Source organism: Colletotrichum aenigma (genome assembly GCF_013390185.1).
Source record: "Colletotrichum aenigma strain Cg56 chromosome Unknown KSG_Cg56_contig05, whole genome shotgun sequence".
NCBI classification, from domain to species: domain Eukaryota; kingdom Fungi; phylum Ascomycota; class Sordariomycetes; order Glomerellales; family Glomerellaceae; genus Colletotrichum; species Colletotrichum aenigma.
Genome location: NW_023500911.1, coordinates 206,723 through 227,047, shown reverse-complemented (window position 1 = coordinate 227,047; position 20,325 = coordinate 206,723). Strand labels below are relative to the sequence as shown.

Genomic DNA, 20,325 nt, shown 5'->3' with positions numbered 1-20,325 from the left:
AACCCCCGGGGTTATGAGTCGTGACTGCACAGAAAGGGTAGCTAATCGCCGAATCGCCTAGTGGACTGATTGCTTACCAAGGCGAAAATGCCATTCTGCGTCATTGTCTTTTTGTAATCGAGTTCCACGCCTTTCCCGCGTACCCCGAATGCCGACTAGCTTGATGCATGTTGCAAATACCTCGCAGATGAATTGGCTCTATATATAAGTGCCTCGCATCTTCTTTCAGTTGACTGCTTGAGCGCACTCCCGAGTATGCAACTTACATTTACCAGAGCGATTCACTCTCCATCGGTCATTGGCGTAATTGCAATCCACGCAGAACATTTCGGGCAATTAACTTGACTTCGGACCCACCCACTTGGTTCAAGCACTATCACCGACGCCATCACGATGTCTACCGCCAACATTTCGGAGAGCAAGCTGTTCCAGCCTCTCAAGCTGGGAAACTCACAGCTCAACCACCGCATAGCCATGGCTCCTCTGACTCGCTACCGCAACGATAAGGACCATGTAGCGATGCCATTCGTCCCTAGATACTACGGCGAGCGTGCCTCAACTCCGGGAACTTTGATCATCTCCGAGGCTACTGGTGTGTCGATGCAGGATACCGGAGTCCCAGCAGGCCCGGCTTTCGTGACGGATGAGCAGGTCGAGGCCTGGAGAAAAGTCATTGCCGCGGTTCATGAGCAAAAGTCAGTGTGGTTCCAACAAATTTGGGGCCAAGGTCGAGCAGCAGACCCCGAATACCAGAAGGCACGCGGTTTCAAGTACAGGTCATCCAGCACAGTCCCCATGGAGCCCGGTGCTGCTGTTCCTGAGGCGATGACGGAAGAAGAGATTTTGGAATTCATCCAGGACTTTGTCGCAACTGCCAAGAGAGTGATTGCGGCTGGAGGTGACGGAATCGAGATTCACTCGGCTCACGGCTACTTGTTGGATCAGTTCCTTTCGGATTCGGTCAACAAGCGTACCGACAAGTGGGGTGGATCTATTGAGAATAGATCTCGCCTCACCCTCGAGGTGACGAAGGCTGTCGTTGAGGCGATTGGCGCAGAGAAGGTGGGCATTCGTCTCTCCCCCTACGCCTCCTTCCAGGGCGCGGAGTCATCGAATGTCCACGAACAATACGGATACCTCGTCGGCGAGCTGAAGAAGATGAACGTCCCCTTTGCCTACTTGTCTCTGGTCGAGGCTCGTGGCGACCCGGCAAAACTGCTGGTGCCCAGCCAGGATCCTTCCATTGAGCAACAGACCCTCGACTTCATTCTGGATATTTGGGATAACTTATCTCCCGTGATTGTCGCTGGAGGCTACACACCTGAGACAGCGGCGAAGGCCCTGGAGACACACTACGCGAAATGGGACGTCATCGTTGCTTTTGGTAGAAGCTTTTTGGCCAACCCTGACTTCGTCTACCGCGCGCAGCATGGTATTTCTCTCAACAACTATCACCGACAGTCATTCTACATCAAGGGCTCAGAAATTGGATACAACGATTACCCATTCTCGCCGGAGTGGATTGACGCTCGGAGGGAATGGGCCATTAAGAACCTCGAATCGAACTACAAATAGACATTGCATTGAGAAAGCGTTCATTGGGGACGGGTGAAATTGAAACTCACAAATATTTGGTGTTATATTAGACAAGCGGGAATGAAGACTTACGACTTATCAATACTAGAAAATAGAAGAAGACTATGTATCAATGACATGCCTCATGAGTTTTGTTCGGAATGACGACAGTCTGACTATTTACTTCCTGCTTGGTCAGTACTTTAACACCGAGTTCCACAAAATCATTTCCAACGGCAACTATCTGATTCAAGGTGCTTGCCGTACATTAAGTTTTGGCTATTGCAGATACTCGCTGTGCTTGCTACGTAACTACACACGGTGTTACAATTAGATTAAATGAAATTGCAATTAAATAGATCTTTCAGGGCCAAGATTCAACCTTGTAGAACACGGGAACACCACAGCCACGACGAAGATCATAGACTTGATCTCGATGCTCAATAGTACTTCCCTACATGGGTTTTGCTATTCGGGCGAATACTTCCAGCTAACTGGGCGGACTGCTACTTGAAGCTCTTGCCTGAATGGTAGCGACTGTCATTGTCATTGTTTTCGTCGTTATTATCTTCGTCTTCATCGTCTCCGTCTTCATTGTCTCCGTCTTCATTGTCTCCGTCTTCATTGTCTCCGTCTTCATCATTATCGTCGTCGTTGTCATTATTATCACTGCTCCTTATCTTGTCTTTAAAAGTCATCGTCACCGTTATCCTGTCATACCACCCGCCCCGATATTAAGATCCATATGCATGTGTGGAAAGTAGTTTCAGTAGAGAATAAAGCATACTAGCCCAAGTACCAACATAGGGCCTTCGCAGTGACATTTGCTATATTAATAATATCTTTCAGGGATTGCAATGTTCAACCACAGAATAGTAGAAACTCGATAATTGAGGAACGATCTTGCGAGTCTCTTCGAACTCATCTAGGGCATTCCAAAGAGCAGCCTGACAGATAGGAGCATCTAACAACTGGTCTGGATATGTCTCTTAGCTTGCAAATCGCAGCATCAGCAGAGCCATGGCAATGGTGGCATGTAATACTGTAGCGCAAGAAGGAAGCATAAGCAACGAGGGACAAAATAAACCCGATGGACGCTTTCCTAAATTATGCCGCTGGACGAGGTGCCGATTAGTCTAGAACTCGACCAGAACGTTATCAACAGCCACAGTGAGGCAATGTGGCGTAGGCGAATTTTGACATTTCCGGCCTCGAACCTTGCTGGTACGGCCGGCGGCGCGCACCCGCATGTCTCTTATCAGGGTGAACCATGTTGTGTGCTTAACGCTCTACATAGGTGCTTTCCACATGTACTGCCGTACACGTTCGATACACATTGTTGGAGACCGACACTCTGTACTCTCTGTACTCTCGTGCTCCTTAAGCCACAATCTGCCGATGGTGAAGAAATTATTGTCAAAGACACGCGGCTGGTGGAAGTTGGTGTGGTTGTCCTTTAGCCGCAGAGGCTGAACATGCGCCGGCGGCCACGGCTTATCACGCGTGCTAGCTAGCAGCATCGTCGGGGGACGACCACCCAAAAGGCCGGAAATCAGGTAACCTTGCCCGGCTCCCGTGGGCGCGCGGCACCATGATTGATCGGCTGATGCTCCCTTGGAATGGGGGTTCAAGTGGTCGAGTGCCTGGGTATGGGAAGAAATTGGGGATGCCTGGAGATAAGTGGAACGTACTGATGGTGTCGATCCGACGGGGGAGATCCCCAGCCACGCGAAGGTAGTGGGACCCAGGGGTCTCCCTTTGGGCAACCCCTTATCTTGGTGTGGCATCTACCAACAGATCATCTTATCAGAGGACACGAGACAAGACGAAGAAGTACCGGTGTGGCTGCAGCGCCAGAGTTTGGGCGGCAGAAGGTTCCGAGAAGTGCTTGATTGATAGTTGGAAATTGGTTGTCAATCGTATCCGAACGACTGGTGCTTGCGGCAAGATACATCGTGCAGATTTGACAGATGGAACTTCAATATCCTTACGAGAGCACGCAATACTTTTTTGACGTCAAATACCCAGCTTCATTGAGGGTCCCTTCTCCAGACTGACGACACGCTGACTGTGCTCCTGTAACCTACTGCTCCTCTGTCTCCAGTCACCAGCGAAGAGAACTTCATGTGCTGGCGAGGGTGAACAAAGGCAGCGACAATAGGGCCGAGAACCGATGCGCGGCCCCAAGTTCGTGAAAAAATCTTCCGCATCGTTAGCTGATTTCTGTTCCAGCAAGTCCCGAGATGCACGAGGCGACCCAAATCTAGCCGTTTGTCACTCCCGTCAGTTGGTTGACTCGATGAGATCGAGTAATGATTTTTGCCAGCATGCGGGGTTTTGGAGCCAACGATAAGCTACCCCTGCCAGACAGGCTAACTTATCATACATAGCCGCACCGTCCCATGCCGAGCAGGCATCATGGTGCATCTGTGCTGAGCGGGAACCGTTCTTCGTCGCTGTGCTACGAGCGCCACCTCCCCCAGTCTCCAACGCCCCTGATAAGACCTCTCCTCGGGCTGGCCAATGGCAGCTGTCCAATCCTTCCAAGAAGACATGATTTTCGGGTTTCTGGTACAGGCCTCTGGGCTCTTACTCGATCAGATTTGACGTCGTTGTCGAGCTCGGCGCTCTCCAATTTGCTGCAATCACGGCGTGACCGGCAGCACCCTTGCCCGAATGCGGTCCGTAGCTTGTCTTGCCTGCGTCTGTTGGTATCCCATGTCATGACTTTTCCCCAATGGTCGTCTCCCCAGCGGGACAGGAATGCAATCCGAGCGAAAAAGAGCTTGTCCATGTGGGGGGCGTCGCTGCGATTTCCGGGGCCATCAGTCGATGGCCCTGGCCAAAGTTACGACAGACTCGTCTGCGTTCTGGGCCAAGACCGTTATCAAACTCCCCAGTCCAACAGCGACACCGGGCCTGCGGACACAAAATAAATATCAGGCGACATCCTCGCGTGTTCTGTTTCCCATATACAGATGAGATCCAGCCTGGGCCTTTTCTTCAACCCTCTGCCTTGGAATCGCCACTTTTAGGGTGCAGCACGTTGCAGATCACAGCCTTTGAGACCCTGAGACCCGACTTTTCGCCTACCACCTTGACGTGCATAGCGTCATCGCAACGTGTGACGAACCGCATCCCGGTCTTTGAAAGGCTGTCTTCCGGCCCTTGTGGTCATTCTTGAATCTTTGAGAGAACCGTACGCATTTTCGAATTCTTTCGACGTCTACGCGCCCGTCAAGCTCCCGAGATCGACACGATGGATATCGATACTGCGACCACGAGCGCGCGGCCTGAAAAGGTCCATGGCTCCAAGTTCAGATATTGGGCTGATAAGCTGGCCGTTGAGTCGGAGCCTGGCTTGACCAAGGCGCAGCTGATGGTATGGCATACCTACCACCTCGAGAAACCGCTTCGCGTGCCGAACTGAGACTAACGGATGCGTCCATTTAGCTGACGAACCACGATCTCAAACCGTGAGTAGTCGGCGACAGCGGCAAAACCGCTTATATCAACACCCTGGACATCTTGCTGACAGGTGGACAGTGTCGAACCCGAAAGACGGCAATGGGGTCCGTGGAACTTTGTGGCATTCTGGGTCGCTGACTCCTTCAACGTCAACACATGGATGATTTCGTCTTCCATGGTTGTAGGTGGTCTTTCATGGTGGCAGTCCTGGCTATGCGTTTGGCTGGGATATGCGATTGCTGGTGCCTTCATTTGCTTGACTGGTCGCATCGGTGCTGTCTACCACATCGGTTTCCCCGTTGTCAACAGATCATCTTTCGGCATCTGGGGCAGTTTGTGGCCAGTTTTCAACAGAGCTGCGATGGGTGAGTTGGTCGAATCATGAGCGCGGGGCCTTCTTGCTAACCACCCTGCTGCTAGCCTGCATCTGGTACGGTGTTCAAGCTTACATCGGAGGCAACTGTGTTTACCTTATGATCCGTTCGATTTGGAAATCTTGGGTGAGTGGGAGTCAAAACAGAGACGTCTTCGCAGCAGGCCAGCTAATTGTCTCTAGGATCGCGAAACGATTAACCCTGGAGGCTTCCCAGCAGACTCCGGTACTTCGACCGCGGAATACGTCTCCTTCTTCATTTTCTGGTTCTGTTCTTTGCCAGCCATTTGGTTCCCTGTCCACAAGATTCGCCATCTTTTCACCGTCAAGTCTTACGTGGCTCCCTGTGCCGGCATTGCGTTCTTGATCTGGGCCGTTGTGCGCGCCGGTGGTGTTGGCCCCATCATCCGCCAGCCTGCAAAACTCCAAGGCAGTGACCTTGCCTGGGAGTTTGTCAAGGGCGTCATGTCCTCCATCGCCAACTTCGCGACGCTCATTGTTAACGATCCCGATTTCTCCCGTTTCGCTAGGAAACCCCGCGACGCTTTGTGGTCTCAGCTTGTCACGATTCCTACTGGATTTGCCTTCACTTCCTTCATCGGCATCATCGTCTCGTCCTCATCGACGGTCATCTACAACTTGGACGAACCCATCTGGAACCCGCTATCTCTCCTTGAAAGATTCATCGACGACGGTGGTTCCGGCCAAAGATTCGGTGTTTTCGTCATCGCGAGTTCCTTCGCTTTGGCTCAACTCGGTACGAACATTGCGGCGAACTCGGTCTCTGCAGGAACCGATATGACGGCCCTTTTGCCCCGCTACCTCAGCATCCGCCGCGGTGGATACATCTGTGCTGCTGTCGGTCTGGCCATGTGCCCTTACACCCTACTCACCGACTCGAACAAGTTTACAACCTACCTCTCGGCATACAGCGTTTTCCTCAGCTCCATTGCCGGCGTCATGTGCTCCGATTACTACTTCGTTCGAAAGGGCTACCTCGAGATCAAGGAGCTCTACGATGCTCGCAAGGCTGGGCCTTACTTCTACACCTGGGGCATCAACTGGCGCGCTTATGCCGCCTACATTGGTGGAATTCTCATCAACGTTGTTGGTTTTGCTGGAGAGATTGGGCGCGATGTTCCTGTTGGTGCCAAATACATCTACAACATCAACTTCTTCGCTGGCTTCATCGTTTCAAGTGGCATGTACTGGGGTCTGTGTAAGATTTTCCCGGTTCCCGCGACCAGCGACAGGTGGATGGAGGTTGGCGAGGAGATTGACGACATCCGAGTAGCGTACGACAGCAACAGCCAAGACTTTGATGAGGAGGCTGTAACTGGTACTTCGAAGGGCCTGCATAGCCCGAAGCTTTGAAGTTGATGGAGGGGTCATATGTCTGAGGAGTTGACGATTTGGATTTTGTTGGATGATACCACTATTGCGAGCGAAAAGGTGTGACTGTTGTCTTAGGAATTAGAAGAGCTTTTGCAGTTGAATCGAAGCATCAAGGCCGATATACCGCTTCTCAATGCCAAACTGTGTTTTGAGTGATGATTACCAAGAAAGACCAACCTCATAACGCATTGTAGGCTCTTGCGGACTACATACACATGGCATCGGATTATGAGGTAGCCAGACACTCAGCTAAGCCAGGTGGTCAATTACTAGTGAACGCCTCAGTAACCACCGTGTCCAGGGCTTTACACACTGTCGTAGTAACTTCAGCCCACGAATGAGGAGCAACACTGGTCTGCATCTGTGGGGCCATCAGCAGCTAACCAACTTCAACTCACCGCCAGCTGAGCGTCCAGAAGTGATGAAGTTGATTAATGTGCATACTCTTGAGATTGAAACATTCAATGCAGGAGATCAAGTTCCAAGATACGCCATTCTATCTCATACATGGGGCCGCGACGAGACCAGCTTCCAAGAATGGATCACAAATTTCGGCAACCCCTCACCTGAGTATCTGGAGAAGGATGGGTACCTGAAGATCATCAATGCTTGCTCAAAAACACGGGATGACAAGCTGCGTTACCTCTGGGTAGACACTATCTGTATCGACAAATCGAGCAGCGCTGAGCTTTCCGAGGCGATCAACTCTATGTTTGCGTGGTACGAACGGGCTACCGTCTGTATTGTATACATGGCTGATGTTGAGTGGGAGGATGATCTCATTCATAAGATTCACACCAACCAATACTCAAGCTTTGGCTCAAGTCGATGGTTTACACGAGGGTGGACTTTACAGGAGTTGTTAGCTCCCCGGAAAGTCTTTTTCTTCACCAAGGAATGGACAGAGATCGGCACCAAATCTGAACTAATGTTCAAAATCTCAAAGATCACCGGCATCGACGTTAGTTACCTCACCGACACTAGAAGACTCTGGTCGGCAAGCATTGCCGCACGTATGAGCTGGGCATCCAATCGACAAACAACGCGACCTGAAGACATGGCTTATTGCCTGCTCGGCATCTTCGACATCAACATGCCGCTGTTGTACGGAGAGGGTTCGCGGGCTTTTCTACGGCTGCAAGAGGAAATCATCAAGTCCGCCGACGACCACACCATTTTCTGCTGGACTTGGGATGCAGACAAGACGCCTGATCAATGGCAGAGCGTTCTGGCCCCATCTCCATCAGTCTTTTCAAATTCAGGCTCTTTCGTGGCCACGCACAGAAACTTTGAGAGCGCGCCATATCAAGTCACTAATGTCGGATTGCGCATCAAGCTTCCTGTGGTAGCTGCAGTCAACTGTCTCTGCGCCATGCTGTCCGTCATTAGCACAGATGATGCGGACCCGGAGCACAAACGAATGATGTGCCTGCCTCTAATGGAAGAAGGCCACATTTACCGAAGATGCCCGTTCCCTAGTCGCCCATTTCCCGTACACCGATCTATGGTATGCGAGACTAAGGAAATGTACCTTCTATACAAGATTTCGAGGAATACAGAGGATCTCATGCCATGGCCGTATCGCCATCTGTTTGAGTATGGCTTTCACATCAACATCCTCGATGAATCATTTTCCACAGATATAAACAGGCAAATGATTACCTCAGTCGACTGCTTGGTACCTCAGCATAAGCAGACACCCACATCGCACGTATCGAGGCCAGTGTATAGCACAGTTGGCTTTCGTTCAGCCCTGACACATGCTTTTGGAGGCTTGATACTGAGAATCAACTATCGAAATGAGAGGTTTCTCGTCTTTCTCTCAGTGAATCAAAGCGAGGGGAACTTAAAGTGGAACTGTGAGGTTCTTGATCCCAAGTTCGCGGATCACAACGTTGATGATTGGCTCCGCAAATTCGAGGTGCAGAGCAACAGCACAGAGAACATGCCCGATTGCAGCTTCCATTCAGCGCTTTCACCGAGTGGCACCGTACAGATACTCATAGCACTGGATGGAGACATCGCAGGCGAGGATGGTCGACGCATTCGGGTCATTTATCTTGTACTTTCGAGTAAAGATAACATGAGCCCACGTATGCAGGATACGTGGGGCACTTTGCAGCGCAGTTTAGGTGATGTGAAGGGACGACGGATGTTTTCATAGAGATGTAAAAGGCGGCTTGCATATACTCCAATCGCGATTGATTTAATAAGCTCAACATAAACCTGGATGAATGATAACATAACAGACGTGAGGATGATGAGTATTGAAACCCACGAGGTTGCATCAACTGGTTCTTTGACTATGTGGTTGAACCCGTCCTAAGACTATCGATCGTTATTTCAAAACAACCCTGCAGTGGTCAAACCATGGGTCAGACATAAATGTCGATATCCTAACTGTAAGTGCAATCATGTAATGACGCTACCATGTCCTCCATTATACCACGCATACTATCCGTATGGCTTTCCAGTATGGGAACAACTCTGGCACCATTGCCTTCTGCGCGAGCAACAATTTCAGCTTCATTGTGGACTGACGGCGGCGCAAAGATGGTCTTTCCAACGGTGATCATACCCATCAGATCCAGAGGCTCCACAGGATACGCGTTGGTAAGCAGCTGATCGGGTACCGGAAGTCCATCCAAAGCTTCTCGGAGAAAAGAGGCCAAATCGCCGCGAATACATGCTTGATGCAACTTCATTTCGTCCCTCCCTTTGGCGAAGTAATCAGCATACAGCTGGCGGAGACGCTGGCGCTGTCTCGGCGTCTTGCAGTTCATGAACCCGTAGTCGACGGCAACAGCAGAAACCGGTCCAGTCCCCTCCCATTGAGCGTACCTCTTAAGTTGCCAGACACTTTCATAACTTTGCCCGACGACTTTCATTAGACCTCTGAAGTTGCGAAGTCCAGCAATTTCGTTGGACAGGCCATGCTTTTCGAACAAGAATGGGATAGTGGAGTGCGTTATGGCCCTCCAGAACTCATCGAGACATGTCTCGTGGAGAAGCTTCCGGTAGGCGCGCCGCATGTGCAACAAGCTCTGCCAGTTGGGAGCCGTACAGAATCCAAGGTCAATCCAATTGTCCTCGTCCACGCTGGGAATCAGGCCAAGCTTCATCTGTGTCCAAAACACAAAGGCTTGGCGCTTCGCGAGAGGACGAATATCCGGCATGATGGTGTCGCAGAGTTGGGGAGGACACCACTTGCTCGCCACGTCACAGAAAATATTCCCAAAAACATGACATTGCGAATTGGTACCGAAGCCTTGGAGACCTTTGAGCCAAGCGGCATCGTCAGCCAGGCCCGTCTTATTGCAGCTCGATATCAGGAGCTCCTGTAGGTTGTCGTCCTCGCATGCCTTTCGAAGCTGTTCGTCTGTGATGCCGTTGGGGACGATGTGGCAGTAGACACGAAAGAGTCGCGCTCGATCGGCTCCTTTAGCGAAGAACTTGAACCCGAAGGTGTGAGAGATTTCCTCGTCCATTGGGAAGAAGCGCTTGCGGCATGCGACCACTAGACGGGCTGCGGCATCTGTTGTAGGAAGATTGGCCGCATCGTCTATTCTAGGGTTGAATTAGAGATCAATTGTTACCGGCGATTGGTTCATATGCTTACTTGATGTCTTCGTCCTCAACTTCGATCTCAGAGAAGCGGGAAAAGAAGTCGGCCTCTCTTGGGTCCACATCTTCATACCGGAACAGCGATTTATCTACCGTCTCTAGTATGAACTGACAGTACGCAGCTAACGTGTTGATTCCGGTTGCCATTATGGACTGCGTATGACTCGCCCCTCAGCTATTGAGTATCTTGTTGATGTAAGGAAGTCTTGCCGGGAGGATACATGAATAAGACTAGCAGAAGTATAGTTGGCGAGGTGACTCGGGGTAGATCATGGTGGTGAGCGGGGCTTCATACTTTCCAAGAACCGTAAGCAAGTATCGAGAACTAGGGGATGAATTTGATGTCTGGCTGTGGCTGCATTCGAAATGTTTAGAAGCAAATGGCAAAAAAAAAAAAAAAAAAAAAAAAAAAACACGCATGGATTATAAACGCTAACGTTGTACTTGTACATGAAACACTGAAAAAGAAAGAAAAAAAGAAAATGGATCGTAATTGCTGAAGCAATTACATGTCGGCTGTAGCCCTCACGCATGCCCTCCTTCCTCTTCCTCTTTCCATCTGGCTCTGCGCCTTTAACTTTCCCGCGTCACTTCAAATAATGGCTGAAGGTTATTCTTAGCACCTACTATCGCGCGCTTGAGGGGTCTAATCGCTGATAATACTTTCGGAAAGCAGAGATCTGCGCACCGTGGTAGAGTTTGCCATGGGAAAAGCTCTTGGAATGAAGGCTCTTGAAAGGGATAAGCCAAGTTTATCAAGTAAATAATAGTCGAAGGGGGAGTGTTCAAAACTTCAAATGTCAAGCCGCGGCGTGGATCGGCTTACCGAGACACACCGAGCTCGGTGTGCCCCGCACGGAAATCGATCCCGATTACACTAACAAGCCGAGGCAAATCGCCAATTGCCCCTGCAACACATCATCTCTTTACCCCGGACCGCCCCCAACCTCACCTCCCTCAACAATCTTTACCGGCACTCACCAATTTTCACCATTGCCACTTTCCAAAACCCTCAATTGATACCGCCAGGCCTCTTAGTCGTGAAAATACAGCTTTTAGACACTTGAAGGGCCCTCCCAAAGCTGTGTACTCCTCCTTGAAGTCCGCCACAGCACCAACAACAACATCCGTGCATCACCACAATGGCTTCTCTCAAGTCTCCTCCTCCTCCCGTTCCCGACACGGACATCACCTTCCCCCGCCCCCACATTCTCCAGATCACCCTCAACCGGCCCCGGCATCTCAACTCCATCCCCTCGCCGCAGCACTACGCCCTCTCCAAGCTCTACGAGTGGTACGACGCCGAACCGTCCCTCCGATGCGCCGTCCTCACCGGTACCGGCCGTGCCTTCTGCGCCGGCGCCGACCTGAAGGAATGGAACGTCCGCAACACCTCCGGCAAGTCGCCCACCCCGTCGTCCGTCAGCACCGGCTCGGGCGGCGCCCTCGCAGCAACAGCCACGGCCTCCCCAGCCCCTGTCGTCACGTCCTCGCAACCCGATGCCAAGCCTGGTGAAAAGTGGCCGTCGTCAGCTGGCTTCGGCGGCTTGAGCAACAGGGGCGGCAAGAAGCCCGTCATCGCGGCCGTCAACGGGCTGTGTCTCGGCGGAGGGATGGAGATGATCATCAACGCGGATCTGGTGTATGCCTCTACCAAAGCCAAGTTCGGGCTCCCGGAGGTCACGATTGGGGTGGTGGCTATCGCGGGCGCGCTGCCTAGGCTCATCAAGGCGGTGGGTAGGCAACGTGCGACGGAGATGGCATTGATTGGAAGGTCGGACTATACACCTGAGCAGATGCTCTCATGGGGTCTAGTGAACCAGGTCGTGGAGCCGGACAGGTTGTTGGACACGGCGTTGGCTGCTGCCGAGGCCATTGCCAATAATTCCCCGGACTCGGTGATTGTGTCCCGGGAGGGACTGAAGAGCGGATGGGAGGCACTGGGACCGGAGGATGCTACGGGGTTGGTCGATCGTACCATCTACCGGAAGATGGAGGCTGCAGAAAATATGACGGAGGGAGTCAAGAGCTTCGTTGAGAAAAGGAAGCCAGTGTGGGTTGACAGCAAGTTGTGAGTGGGCAGACGATCATGACCATTTGTATTATCACAGTTATCAGTCTGCACCTTCAATGTAAAACGATTCGCCCTTTGCACGACGTTACGGTACGTGACCGTTGGATATCATAAGCTTCCCCCATATACAACCCCTAAACAAGAGCACAAATAGCTCTTCCCCCAACTTTGACGGAGCCAACCAACTACTGGCCGAATTCCTTATTCTCCACACGAAGCTCTCCGGAGCCAGACTCGGAGTCCTTCTCGACGACACCGTGCGTCGCATCGCCGGGGGTGCCCATGCTCGCCTTCCAGTGCAGCTGCACCTTTCCGCCGGTGAAGAGACGGTCGATCTGCTCGAGGCTGAGGTTCTGCGTCTCGGGGTAGAAGAACCAGATGAGGGGGATGAAGAAGAAGTTGAAGACGCAGAAGTAGACGTAGGTGCGCCAGCCGATGCTGTTGATGCTGACGGGCGTGATCTCGACGACGAGGAAGGTGAAGATCCAGTTGGAGGCCGTGGCGAGGGCGGCGGCGCGCGTGCGGATGGCCAGCGGGGCGTACTCGGCGGGCAGCAGCCAGGGGATGGCGAGGAGGCCGACGGCAAAGAAGAAGTTGAAGAGGAAAAGCATGACGATGGCGACGATGCCCGCGGGGACGCTGCCGTTGGAGACGGTGCCAGCGAGGATGGCCATGCAGGCGCATTGGCCGGCGGCGGCGAAGAGCATGAGCTTGCGGCGGCCGAGGCGGTCGATGACCCAGATGGGGATGAGGGAGGAGAAGAAGTAGGCGATGCCGTTGAAGCCGGCGAGGAGGAGGGAGAGGTTGTGCGACATGCCGACGGACTCCTGGAAGATGACGGGAGCGTAGTAGGTGATCAGGTTGATACCGGACAGCTGCTGCATGAACTGACCGCCGATACCCAGCATGGTGCGGTAGAAGAACTTCTGGTCGCCGTTCTTGAACATCATCTTGAAGGATCCGGTGTTGGCAGCCTCGCGCTCCTCGCGGATGGCGGCTTGGATCTCGGCGAGGTTGGCCTGCAGCTTGGGATCGTTCTCGGTGATGGAGTGGGCGTCCTTCTCGACGGCCCAGAGGATGTGGCGGGCTTCGTCGTGGCGGTCGTGGGCGATGAGCCAACGGGGGGACTCGGGAAGGACGAGGACGCCGAGGAAGGTGACGACGGCGAAGAGGATCTGCAGGGCGAGGGGGAAGCGGAACTGCGAGTCGTTTCCGACGTAGCTCATGCCGTAGTCGACCCAGTAACTGAGGGCCACGCCAAAGATGTTGATGGCGAGTTCAATGGCGAGACCCTTGCCTCGGTTATCCGCCTTCATCAACTCGGAATGCCAAACAGCTAATAAGGATGAGCATCTCTGTACGTGATGGATATTATCATCGATCCTTACGAATTGTACTAGTATTCAAACCATTGCCTAGACCCGCTACGATTCTTCCGACGATCAACTGAAAAGAACATCAGTGAGTTGTGAGTCAATCAGATATGCCGGTGATTGCCTCTTACCTGAGGGATTCCAAAAGAGGCGGCCTGCAACGCGGCTCCGATGCTCAGCACGATGCAGCCGAGCATGATGCAGTTGCGGCGTCCAAGCCGCTCACCAAAGATCAGACAGAAAATGGCGCCGAAGAAGCATCCAATCTCGTAAATGGCCACGACGGTGCCCTGCAGCGAGGAGCTGCCCCCGCCGCCGTTGGTGGTGTCGATCTCGGGAAACGTCCGGGTGAAGGCGTAGCCGGTGAGGAGACCTGACATTACACCTTGATCGTAACCGAATAACAGGAAACCTAAATCCGTGTGTTAACAAGAAAATCCCCCTGCGACGTCCCGGAGGATCGTCTTACCTGATCCGGCCGTGGCCGTGATGGCCCAGTTGAGAGGGCGACCCGTGAGGATGGTCATGGTGGATGGCGGTGTTGATGGTGATGGCGATGAGTAAGGAGTGTGTGTATGTATGTTGTCGCTCGAAATCCAAAACAACAAAATAAGAGGGTGGGGGGAGGCTCTCGTGTCTCACGCGATGACTTGAATCGCGGACCGATGAGAGAGGGGGGTGAGAGAGATCTGGGGGAGGGTCAAAGCTGACTGGGTCGAAAAAAGAAAGAGACAAAGCCCCCTCTCACGATGGGATGGGGATGGCTTGGCTATCTATATGTACAACTTCCAGTGACCATGGCTATGTGAGCTTTTGGTGTTGAGAGTGTGTGCATGCAAGTAGGTACACAAAAAAGCAAAGACGGAGAAAAACTTCGCTACCAACAACCTCCTTTCCCGTCGCCTCGCCTCGTCTAACCACTAGGCGCCGCTACGAAACAACGTCATTTGATTGCAGCCAAAACCTTGGGGAACCTGTGTCAAATGCTGCATCTCTTCAACCCATGGAGCAACCTCGTCCCCTCCCCACAGGGTACCGGAGTGCGGGGACCCCAGCGCGGAGGTAATTAAGGCCAACCAAAGAAGACATGCGAATGGGACCATAGAACTGAAGATGGGGAGGGGGGGGGGGCGCGACGACATGAACTGCAGCGGCACCCCGATGTCTGTTCTTGGGTTGCTGTGGGCAGTTGGAGGCGCTTCAATGGGCGGATGGCACGAAACTGACTCGCGACGACCTCTGTGGTTATGAGAACCCGGCATGCGGGAAAAGACTTGGAGGTTTTTTTTTTTTTTTTTTTGGTCCCTTTTTTTCTTTAGTAAAATCCTTTGTATGTACATCAAGTAGCGTGATTTGTGTGAGTGCTTCTGATGCAATACGGCCAACAGTTGTGGTCTGCCATTGGGGCCTAACGGCGGCAAGATGGCACCCAAATCCCTGGCAGGTCTCCCGCGGGTTTTTTTTCTTGGGGGAGAAAGTTTGCCGAACCCAGCCATGCAATTGAACAATCGACATGGCTCATGGCCAAGGTCCGGAGGTGAATCCGGGGCCAGTGCCGATGGGTGGATGGTGGGAGGGAGCGATGCCGCAACGGAACAGACAGGGATCAGGGTCAAATTCGCCGACTTAGGGCCACTCTGTGGAGGGGGCGTCGAGCTGCCCTTTGCAAAGATGACAGGGCAGTTGAAAGCGCCCGCGGCCGGCGGGAGGACTGAGACTCAGACAACTCTGCCTCCACTTGCCGTGCCGCTCCGGCTCCCTCCGAATAGCCGTCGGTCAACGGGCCTAGCACCGATCCAACAATGGCCTGTTCGAGCCGTCATGGACGACTGCGATTGCTCACTTTTCCCCATGTTTCCTGCAGAAGAAAAGCTGCGAGGTCATTCGAAGCGCACGAACCAGACTTGCGGCTGAACATGCCCTGCAACCCCAGCAACCAAGCATCCGACTTGTTCAACGAACCCTGACGCCCTTGCTCTGGTTCTGGCTCCCATCTGGCTCTACTGGTATGGCATGCACGTCGATCGGCTGAAGCAGAGGCGAAAATCTCCTGGGAGATACAGAAACCCCTGCCGCTTCACTCGAGGCATGCCGTTCAGCCCGGAGAACGTTAACCGATGGGCAATTGGGAGCAGACGATGCGAGACGGACGAAGAGTCCGACAAACCACCCAGACGACGCCTCAGAGACGCATCAAAATCAGCCACCAAATTTTCCATCGTGAAGTGCGCCTCGGCTTGCCGCCCAAGAGCCTCCCATTCCGTCTTAACCCGTTCCGTTCCTAGCGCACTGTCAGGTCGGGGCCGCGTCAAAAGTTCGCACTTGTTCCCGTCGAACCACCCCCAAAACGGGAACGGCCACAGGGAAATGAGGTCATCCCCCGTCCCTGACCCCGGCCGGTCCCTTGTCGTCCTCCTCCGCAATCCCGCATGAACGCCGCAACGCTGGGCTTCCGCCTGCCGTCAGTGTGAAAAAAAAAGCCGGTAGTGCCTCACCTTATTCCGTACGACTCACGGGGTCAGTCCCTGGCGACGAAAAAAAAGAAGACACATGAAAAACACGGGGTGGGGATGTGTGCCTCGACCCACGTTCTCCACGCCCTCCCTCCCTCCCTTCCTTGGTCGCTCGCTCGTAGCCCGAGGTGGTCTGGGGCCGCCAATCTTGTTGCCCATGGGGCCGCTTCGTTCTTCCCAGATGGGGGGATTGCGACGTCAGATGTTGAAGCTTTTTGCGGGTACCACAGAAGCCTTTTTGCGTGATGCTAATCTCGGAATCCAGCCTCTCGGAGACCGCGCGCTGGAACCATTAGACCGAATCCTGTCTGCCTTGTGATGTACTGTACGTAGTATTGGAGCCATCTTGGGCGCGCATGTGTGGATGCGGCTTTTAGGCTTTGTATCATAGACTTGCTGTTGTTTCGATACTAGAAGAGCCGATACTGAATATCGACGCGTGGCGCTGAGGTCGCGTTGCGCCAACTCTTTCCCGAGCGGCTGCAGCTACTCACACAGAATGCAGTGTCAGAGCAACTTCTTCAACCCATCTGACCAAAATGAAAAGAAAACAACATGTGTATCCCTTCCCCCAATTTTAATCGTCCAATTCATGCTTTCGTGTTCACACACAATAAAATAGGAAAAAACAGCCGGAGGCGTATACTAACCGTCTCCCAGGTCTCCCCAAAACTCCTTCAGGTCATCTGCCCTCCACTTGGTGCCCCATCCGCTCTCCTTTTCAATCTTCTCCAGGAGCTGTAGTATCGCACGATGCTCCGCGGGGTGGCTCATGCAACGTCCCGCAATCCAAAGGGGCTGGACGCTGTTTGTCCAGGCCCCGTGGTGGTGATTAGTCATTGATATTCCGCATATTTGCCTGGCATGCCACAGCGCTGACCGAGGTCTCGGGGATAACCGGAGCGATGCTGGCCTGTTCTGTAACATGAGGAGAGACGCCGTGTGGTATAGTTGGTTGCCCGATATCGCGGCCGGGTTGCTGTACAGTATCTTGGGAAATGGCTCCGTGTCGGACGAGGGGATCGACATGATGTGCTGCATCTCGGACGGCCGACGGCTGTGCCAGTCCTCGACGTATCTCCATAGCTTCATCCACCGCACTCGGTATCTCATGTCATTCCTAGGTCCGTCAAAGAATAATCCACCCGGGTTCGCCTTGGCCAGTGGGGCCAAGAGGTCAAGGACCTGGGCGCAGATATAGACTGCATAGTTCGCCCACATATCATGGCCGGGGTGGGAGAGGAATAACCCGACGTCTGCCTCGAGGTCGATTTGCGACGCCCAGTGGTTGACCGGTATCAGAGTTTTCACCGACGAGATCAGACCGCCGCAGACATCCATTCTGGCAAAGCACCAGAAGAGAGCTTGCTCGACACCGCCTACGAAGCCGTTCATGCCGACGGCCTCCATTAGACTGGCGCAGCCGTCTAAATGTCTTCGCCAAGCTTTTGGCGAACAGCTGGCCATCTCCAACACGCAGAGCACCACGCAGGACGCTATGACTGCTGTTGTTCTAGTTGAGAGTTGTGGTAGTAAAAGGTGTATCGCTTCTTGGTAGAGGGCTAAGCTCTGATCCGTCGGCCGGTCCCGGTTCTTCAGCTCCAGTTGCCGGGCAGACAAGGCAAGCATTGAATAGCGCAGGTGGTCATGTGATCGAGCCATGGTCGGCAAGGAGTGTTGGAAGTGCCGCTGGTTGTCAAACTTATCCAGCCAGGGTGAGATCTCATCCACCCAGTTCTTCCATAGCGCACACTCCTCTTCCAGGGGTAGGAAAGGGGGCTCATGATCCGAAGATATTTCCCCAGTCGCCTCAGGGGCTTCGGCAGACGAGTTCTCACCGGAGCTGGCGTCGATGGATCTTCGTCTTGAGTTCTGACCAGAGGCTGGCGAACCTGGTCTTGTCGGCCCATTTGACCGTACCTCTTGGATGAGGTGGTTTCTTAGCGTTGAGTGTAGTTCGTGGTATGCGGATCCTGGCAGGAAGATTCCGTCTTCGTAGGAGCCCTCCGGCGTGAACATTTGGTCCATAAACTCGAAGGGCGCGTCTATCAGGGGGTCGAGAGCGAGGGTTGTGATAGGAATGCCGCTGACCGTTGTTGTTGAGTGATGGTCGTGCGGCCCCTGCCCAGCACCACCGCCGCCCTGGCTTAGGTATATCAGGTTTGCGACAGCATTGTCGGTTAACAGCTGCTGCGACGCAGACGAAGGCGATGCCTGGAAATCCATACGGTCGCCCGTCTGCGCGTGCCCCTTGTCGCTAGTGTCGTCATCTCGACGTGTTGATGGGGTCAAAAGTGAACCGAAGCCTGACACAGCAACCGGATCTGTTGGTGCAGAACTAGGCCCTGAGGAAGACAGCGTTCGTTTTGCGGTACTCGAGCCCGCGATGGAAGCCGTATGGCCACCTGCCGTCGATGTCGTATATGATACAGGACTGTCAAAGGTCTTGGTCTCGTCATCCTCGAGGCTCTTGCGACGGTCTCCCTCACCATCACCTCCTGGTGGTGACAGCGGTGAGGGTTCTGGTTCCGGTTCGGAGTCGTAGTCGTGAAAGCCTGGTGGGAGGTGATAGTCCCGAATAACCTCGCTTGTGACATCAAGAATCTCAAAGTGCCGCCGTGGGGGTGGCCTCCTGGCTTTTCTCATTGACGGGTGATCTTGCAGGATCGTCTGGGCGTTCTCGGCACGGAAGGTGACTTTGATGCCCCATTCGCACCTTTCCTTGCGGCGAGAGCAGCCTCCGCACGCCGGCCGACCCTCGTCGCACTTGCGCTTCTTGCGGCGGCAATTGAGACACCCGGTTCGTGTCCGGGTCCTCTTCTTCTTTGCCGGAGGTTGGTCCGGGTCGGGATCGGTGGGTGGTGGAGGAGGGTGCGGACGTGGCCGGGTCGTCTGGCCCTCCTCGGCCGGCGACGGCGGCCTGTCGACCATGATGGCGACAGGATGGGATTGAAGCTTCCCTGAGGCGGTGCGGTGCGGGCGTTGGTGAGGCGATGAGGGTCTAGACCTTGGGTATCGCAATGCGCAAGCGGAATCCTGTTGCGGCAGGAGAGGCAACAGCAGCAGCGGGAGGCGGCTACTGCTGGGGTAGGTCGTCCAATTGGTGAAAGGTTGTGTGAGAAGTTCGTGGAGCAGTTGCGCTTCGACATGCGCTTCCGCGAAGACGGCCAGCCAGGCGGGCGGGCGGTGCGGGTAGAGATGGGATGTCGTGTGTGTATAAGGTAAGGTAAGGTAAGATGTGCAAAATGGTTCGATAAGATTGCGACGAATGGAGCTGTTCAGGGTCCTGTGAAGAAGAGCAGAGAACAGCTGCAGCTTTGGTTAACTCCCCCCGAGGCCAAGGACGGGAGATGAAACAGAGTTCATTCTAGTTCTGCATAGGAGGTGTTTGCCGATGGTCGAGAGGTGAAAGGACCCTGCAGTTGCAGTTCAGATTGAGGTTTGGTGCCCAATGACGGCGGCTTCGGAGCACATGATGGCGACTGACTTGTTGCTTCTTCGACGACTTCTTCTGTTGGCTGTGTGGTGTAGCGTCATCTATCGTGGCTGAGAGCTATCCCGAGCAGCCGCTCTACTACTCCAATGTCAAAGAGGCAAAGGGGCTGAGCTGTGATGGAGCTACTGTACCTCGCTCACCAACTCGAACTCGAATAACAACACAGAGACAGACACACGGGGAGAGAGTTTGCGGGGAGATTCTGGGGGCAGTTGTAAGCGGTGTCGGACGGTCTAGTGACAGCTACCTACTCGAACTGCCCGCCGCCCCCAGAATTGGCTGAAGAGATTGGCCCGGGGATGAACAGGGCTGGCCCCTGTCGTCGCAGCTCTTGGGACAAACTCTGAGCGTTGGGCTGCTGTGCGAATGCGACGCGCTGCTTTCAGTGGTCTGAACCGTTGAACCCCTCGTCTCGGGGGACCCTCCTGAGCAAA

The 20,325-nt window shown here is 53.6% G+C and overlaps 7 protein-coding genes across 7 annotated transcripts; 4 read left to right on the top strand and 3 right to left on the bottom strand.

The window, feature by feature from the left end:
* Positions 1 to 393: 393 nt before the first annotated feature.
* ifgGI (Chanoclavine-I aldehyde reductase ifgG) lies at positions 394 to 1,575 on the top strand (the record flags this gene model as incomplete). The annotated part of the gene is made up of 1 exon (XM_037322964.1): positions 394 to 1,575. The coding sequence occupies one exon, from the start codon at positions 394 to 396 to the stop codon at positions 1,573 to 1,575; it is 1,182 nt and encodes a 393-aa protein (XP_037177691.1).
* Positions 1,576 to 4,834: 3,259 nt separating this feature from the next.
* On the top strand, positions 4,835 to 6,790 carry fur4-2 (Uracil permease; the record flags this gene model as incomplete). Its single annotated transcript, XM_037322963.1, has 5 exons — positions 4,835 to 4,957; positions 5,029 to 5,051; positions 5,122 to 5,408; positions 5,464 to 5,543; positions 5,600 to 6,790. 5 exons carry the CDS (start codon positions 4,835 to 4,837, stop codon positions 6,788 to 6,790), a joined length of 1,704 nt encoding a protein of 567 aa, XP_037177694.1.
* Positions 6,791 to 7,148: 358 nt separating this feature from the next.
* Positions 7,149 to 8,589, top strand: CGCA056_v007714 (Vegetative incompatibility protein HET-E-1; the record flags this gene model as incomplete). The annotated part of the gene is made up of 2 exons (XM_037322962.1): positions 7,149 to 8,522; positions 8,584 to 8,589. The coding sequence occupies 2 exons, from the start codon at positions 7,149 to 7,151 to the stop codon at positions 8,587 to 8,589; spliced, it is 1,380 nt and encodes a 459-aa protein (XP_037177693.1).
* Positions 8,590 to 9,207: 618 nt separating this feature from the next.
* CGCA056_v007713 (uncharacterized protein) lies at positions 9,208 to 10,582 on the bottom strand (the record flags this gene model as incomplete). The annotated part of the gene is made up of 2 exons (XM_037322961.1): positions 9,208 to 10,378; positions 10,431 to 10,582. The coding sequence occupies 2 exons, from the start codon at positions 10,580 to 10,582 to the stop codon at positions 9,208 to 9,210; spliced, it is 1,323 nt and encodes a 440-aa protein (XP_037177696.1).
* Positions 10,583 to 11,577: 995 nt separating this feature from the next.
* sidH-2 (Mevalonyl-coenzyme A hydratase sidH) lies at positions 11,578 to 12,510 on the top strand (the record flags this gene model as incomplete). Its single annotated transcript, XM_037322960.1, has 1 exon — positions 11,578 to 12,510. One exon carries the CDS (start codon positions 11,578 to 11,580, stop codon positions 12,508 to 12,510), a length of 933 nt encoding a protein of 310 aa, XP_037177695.1.
* Positions 12,511 to 12,694: 184 nt separating this feature from the next.
* Positions 12,695 to 14,409, bottom strand: CGCA056_v007711 (Sugar transporter STL1; the record flags this gene model as incomplete). Its single annotated transcript, XM_037322959.1, has 4 exons — positions 12,695 to 13,845; positions 13,898 to 13,955; positions 14,014 to 14,294; positions 14,352 to 14,409. 4 exons carry the CDS (start codon positions 14,407 to 14,409, stop codon positions 12,695 to 12,697), a joined length of 1,548 nt encoding a protein of 515 aa, XP_037177698.1.
* A 2,631-nt stretch (positions 14,410 to 17,040) lies between these two features.
* Positions 17,041 to 19,326, bottom strand: AMTR1-6 (Transcription activator AMTR1; the record flags this gene model as incomplete). The annotated part of the gene is made up of 1 exon (XM_037322958.1): positions 17,041 to 19,326. The coding sequence occupies one exon, from the start codon at positions 19,324 to 19,326 to the stop codon at positions 17,041 to 17,043; it is 2,286 nt and encodes a 761-aa protein (XP_037177697.1).
* Positions 19,327 to 20,325: the final 999 nt, after the last annotated feature.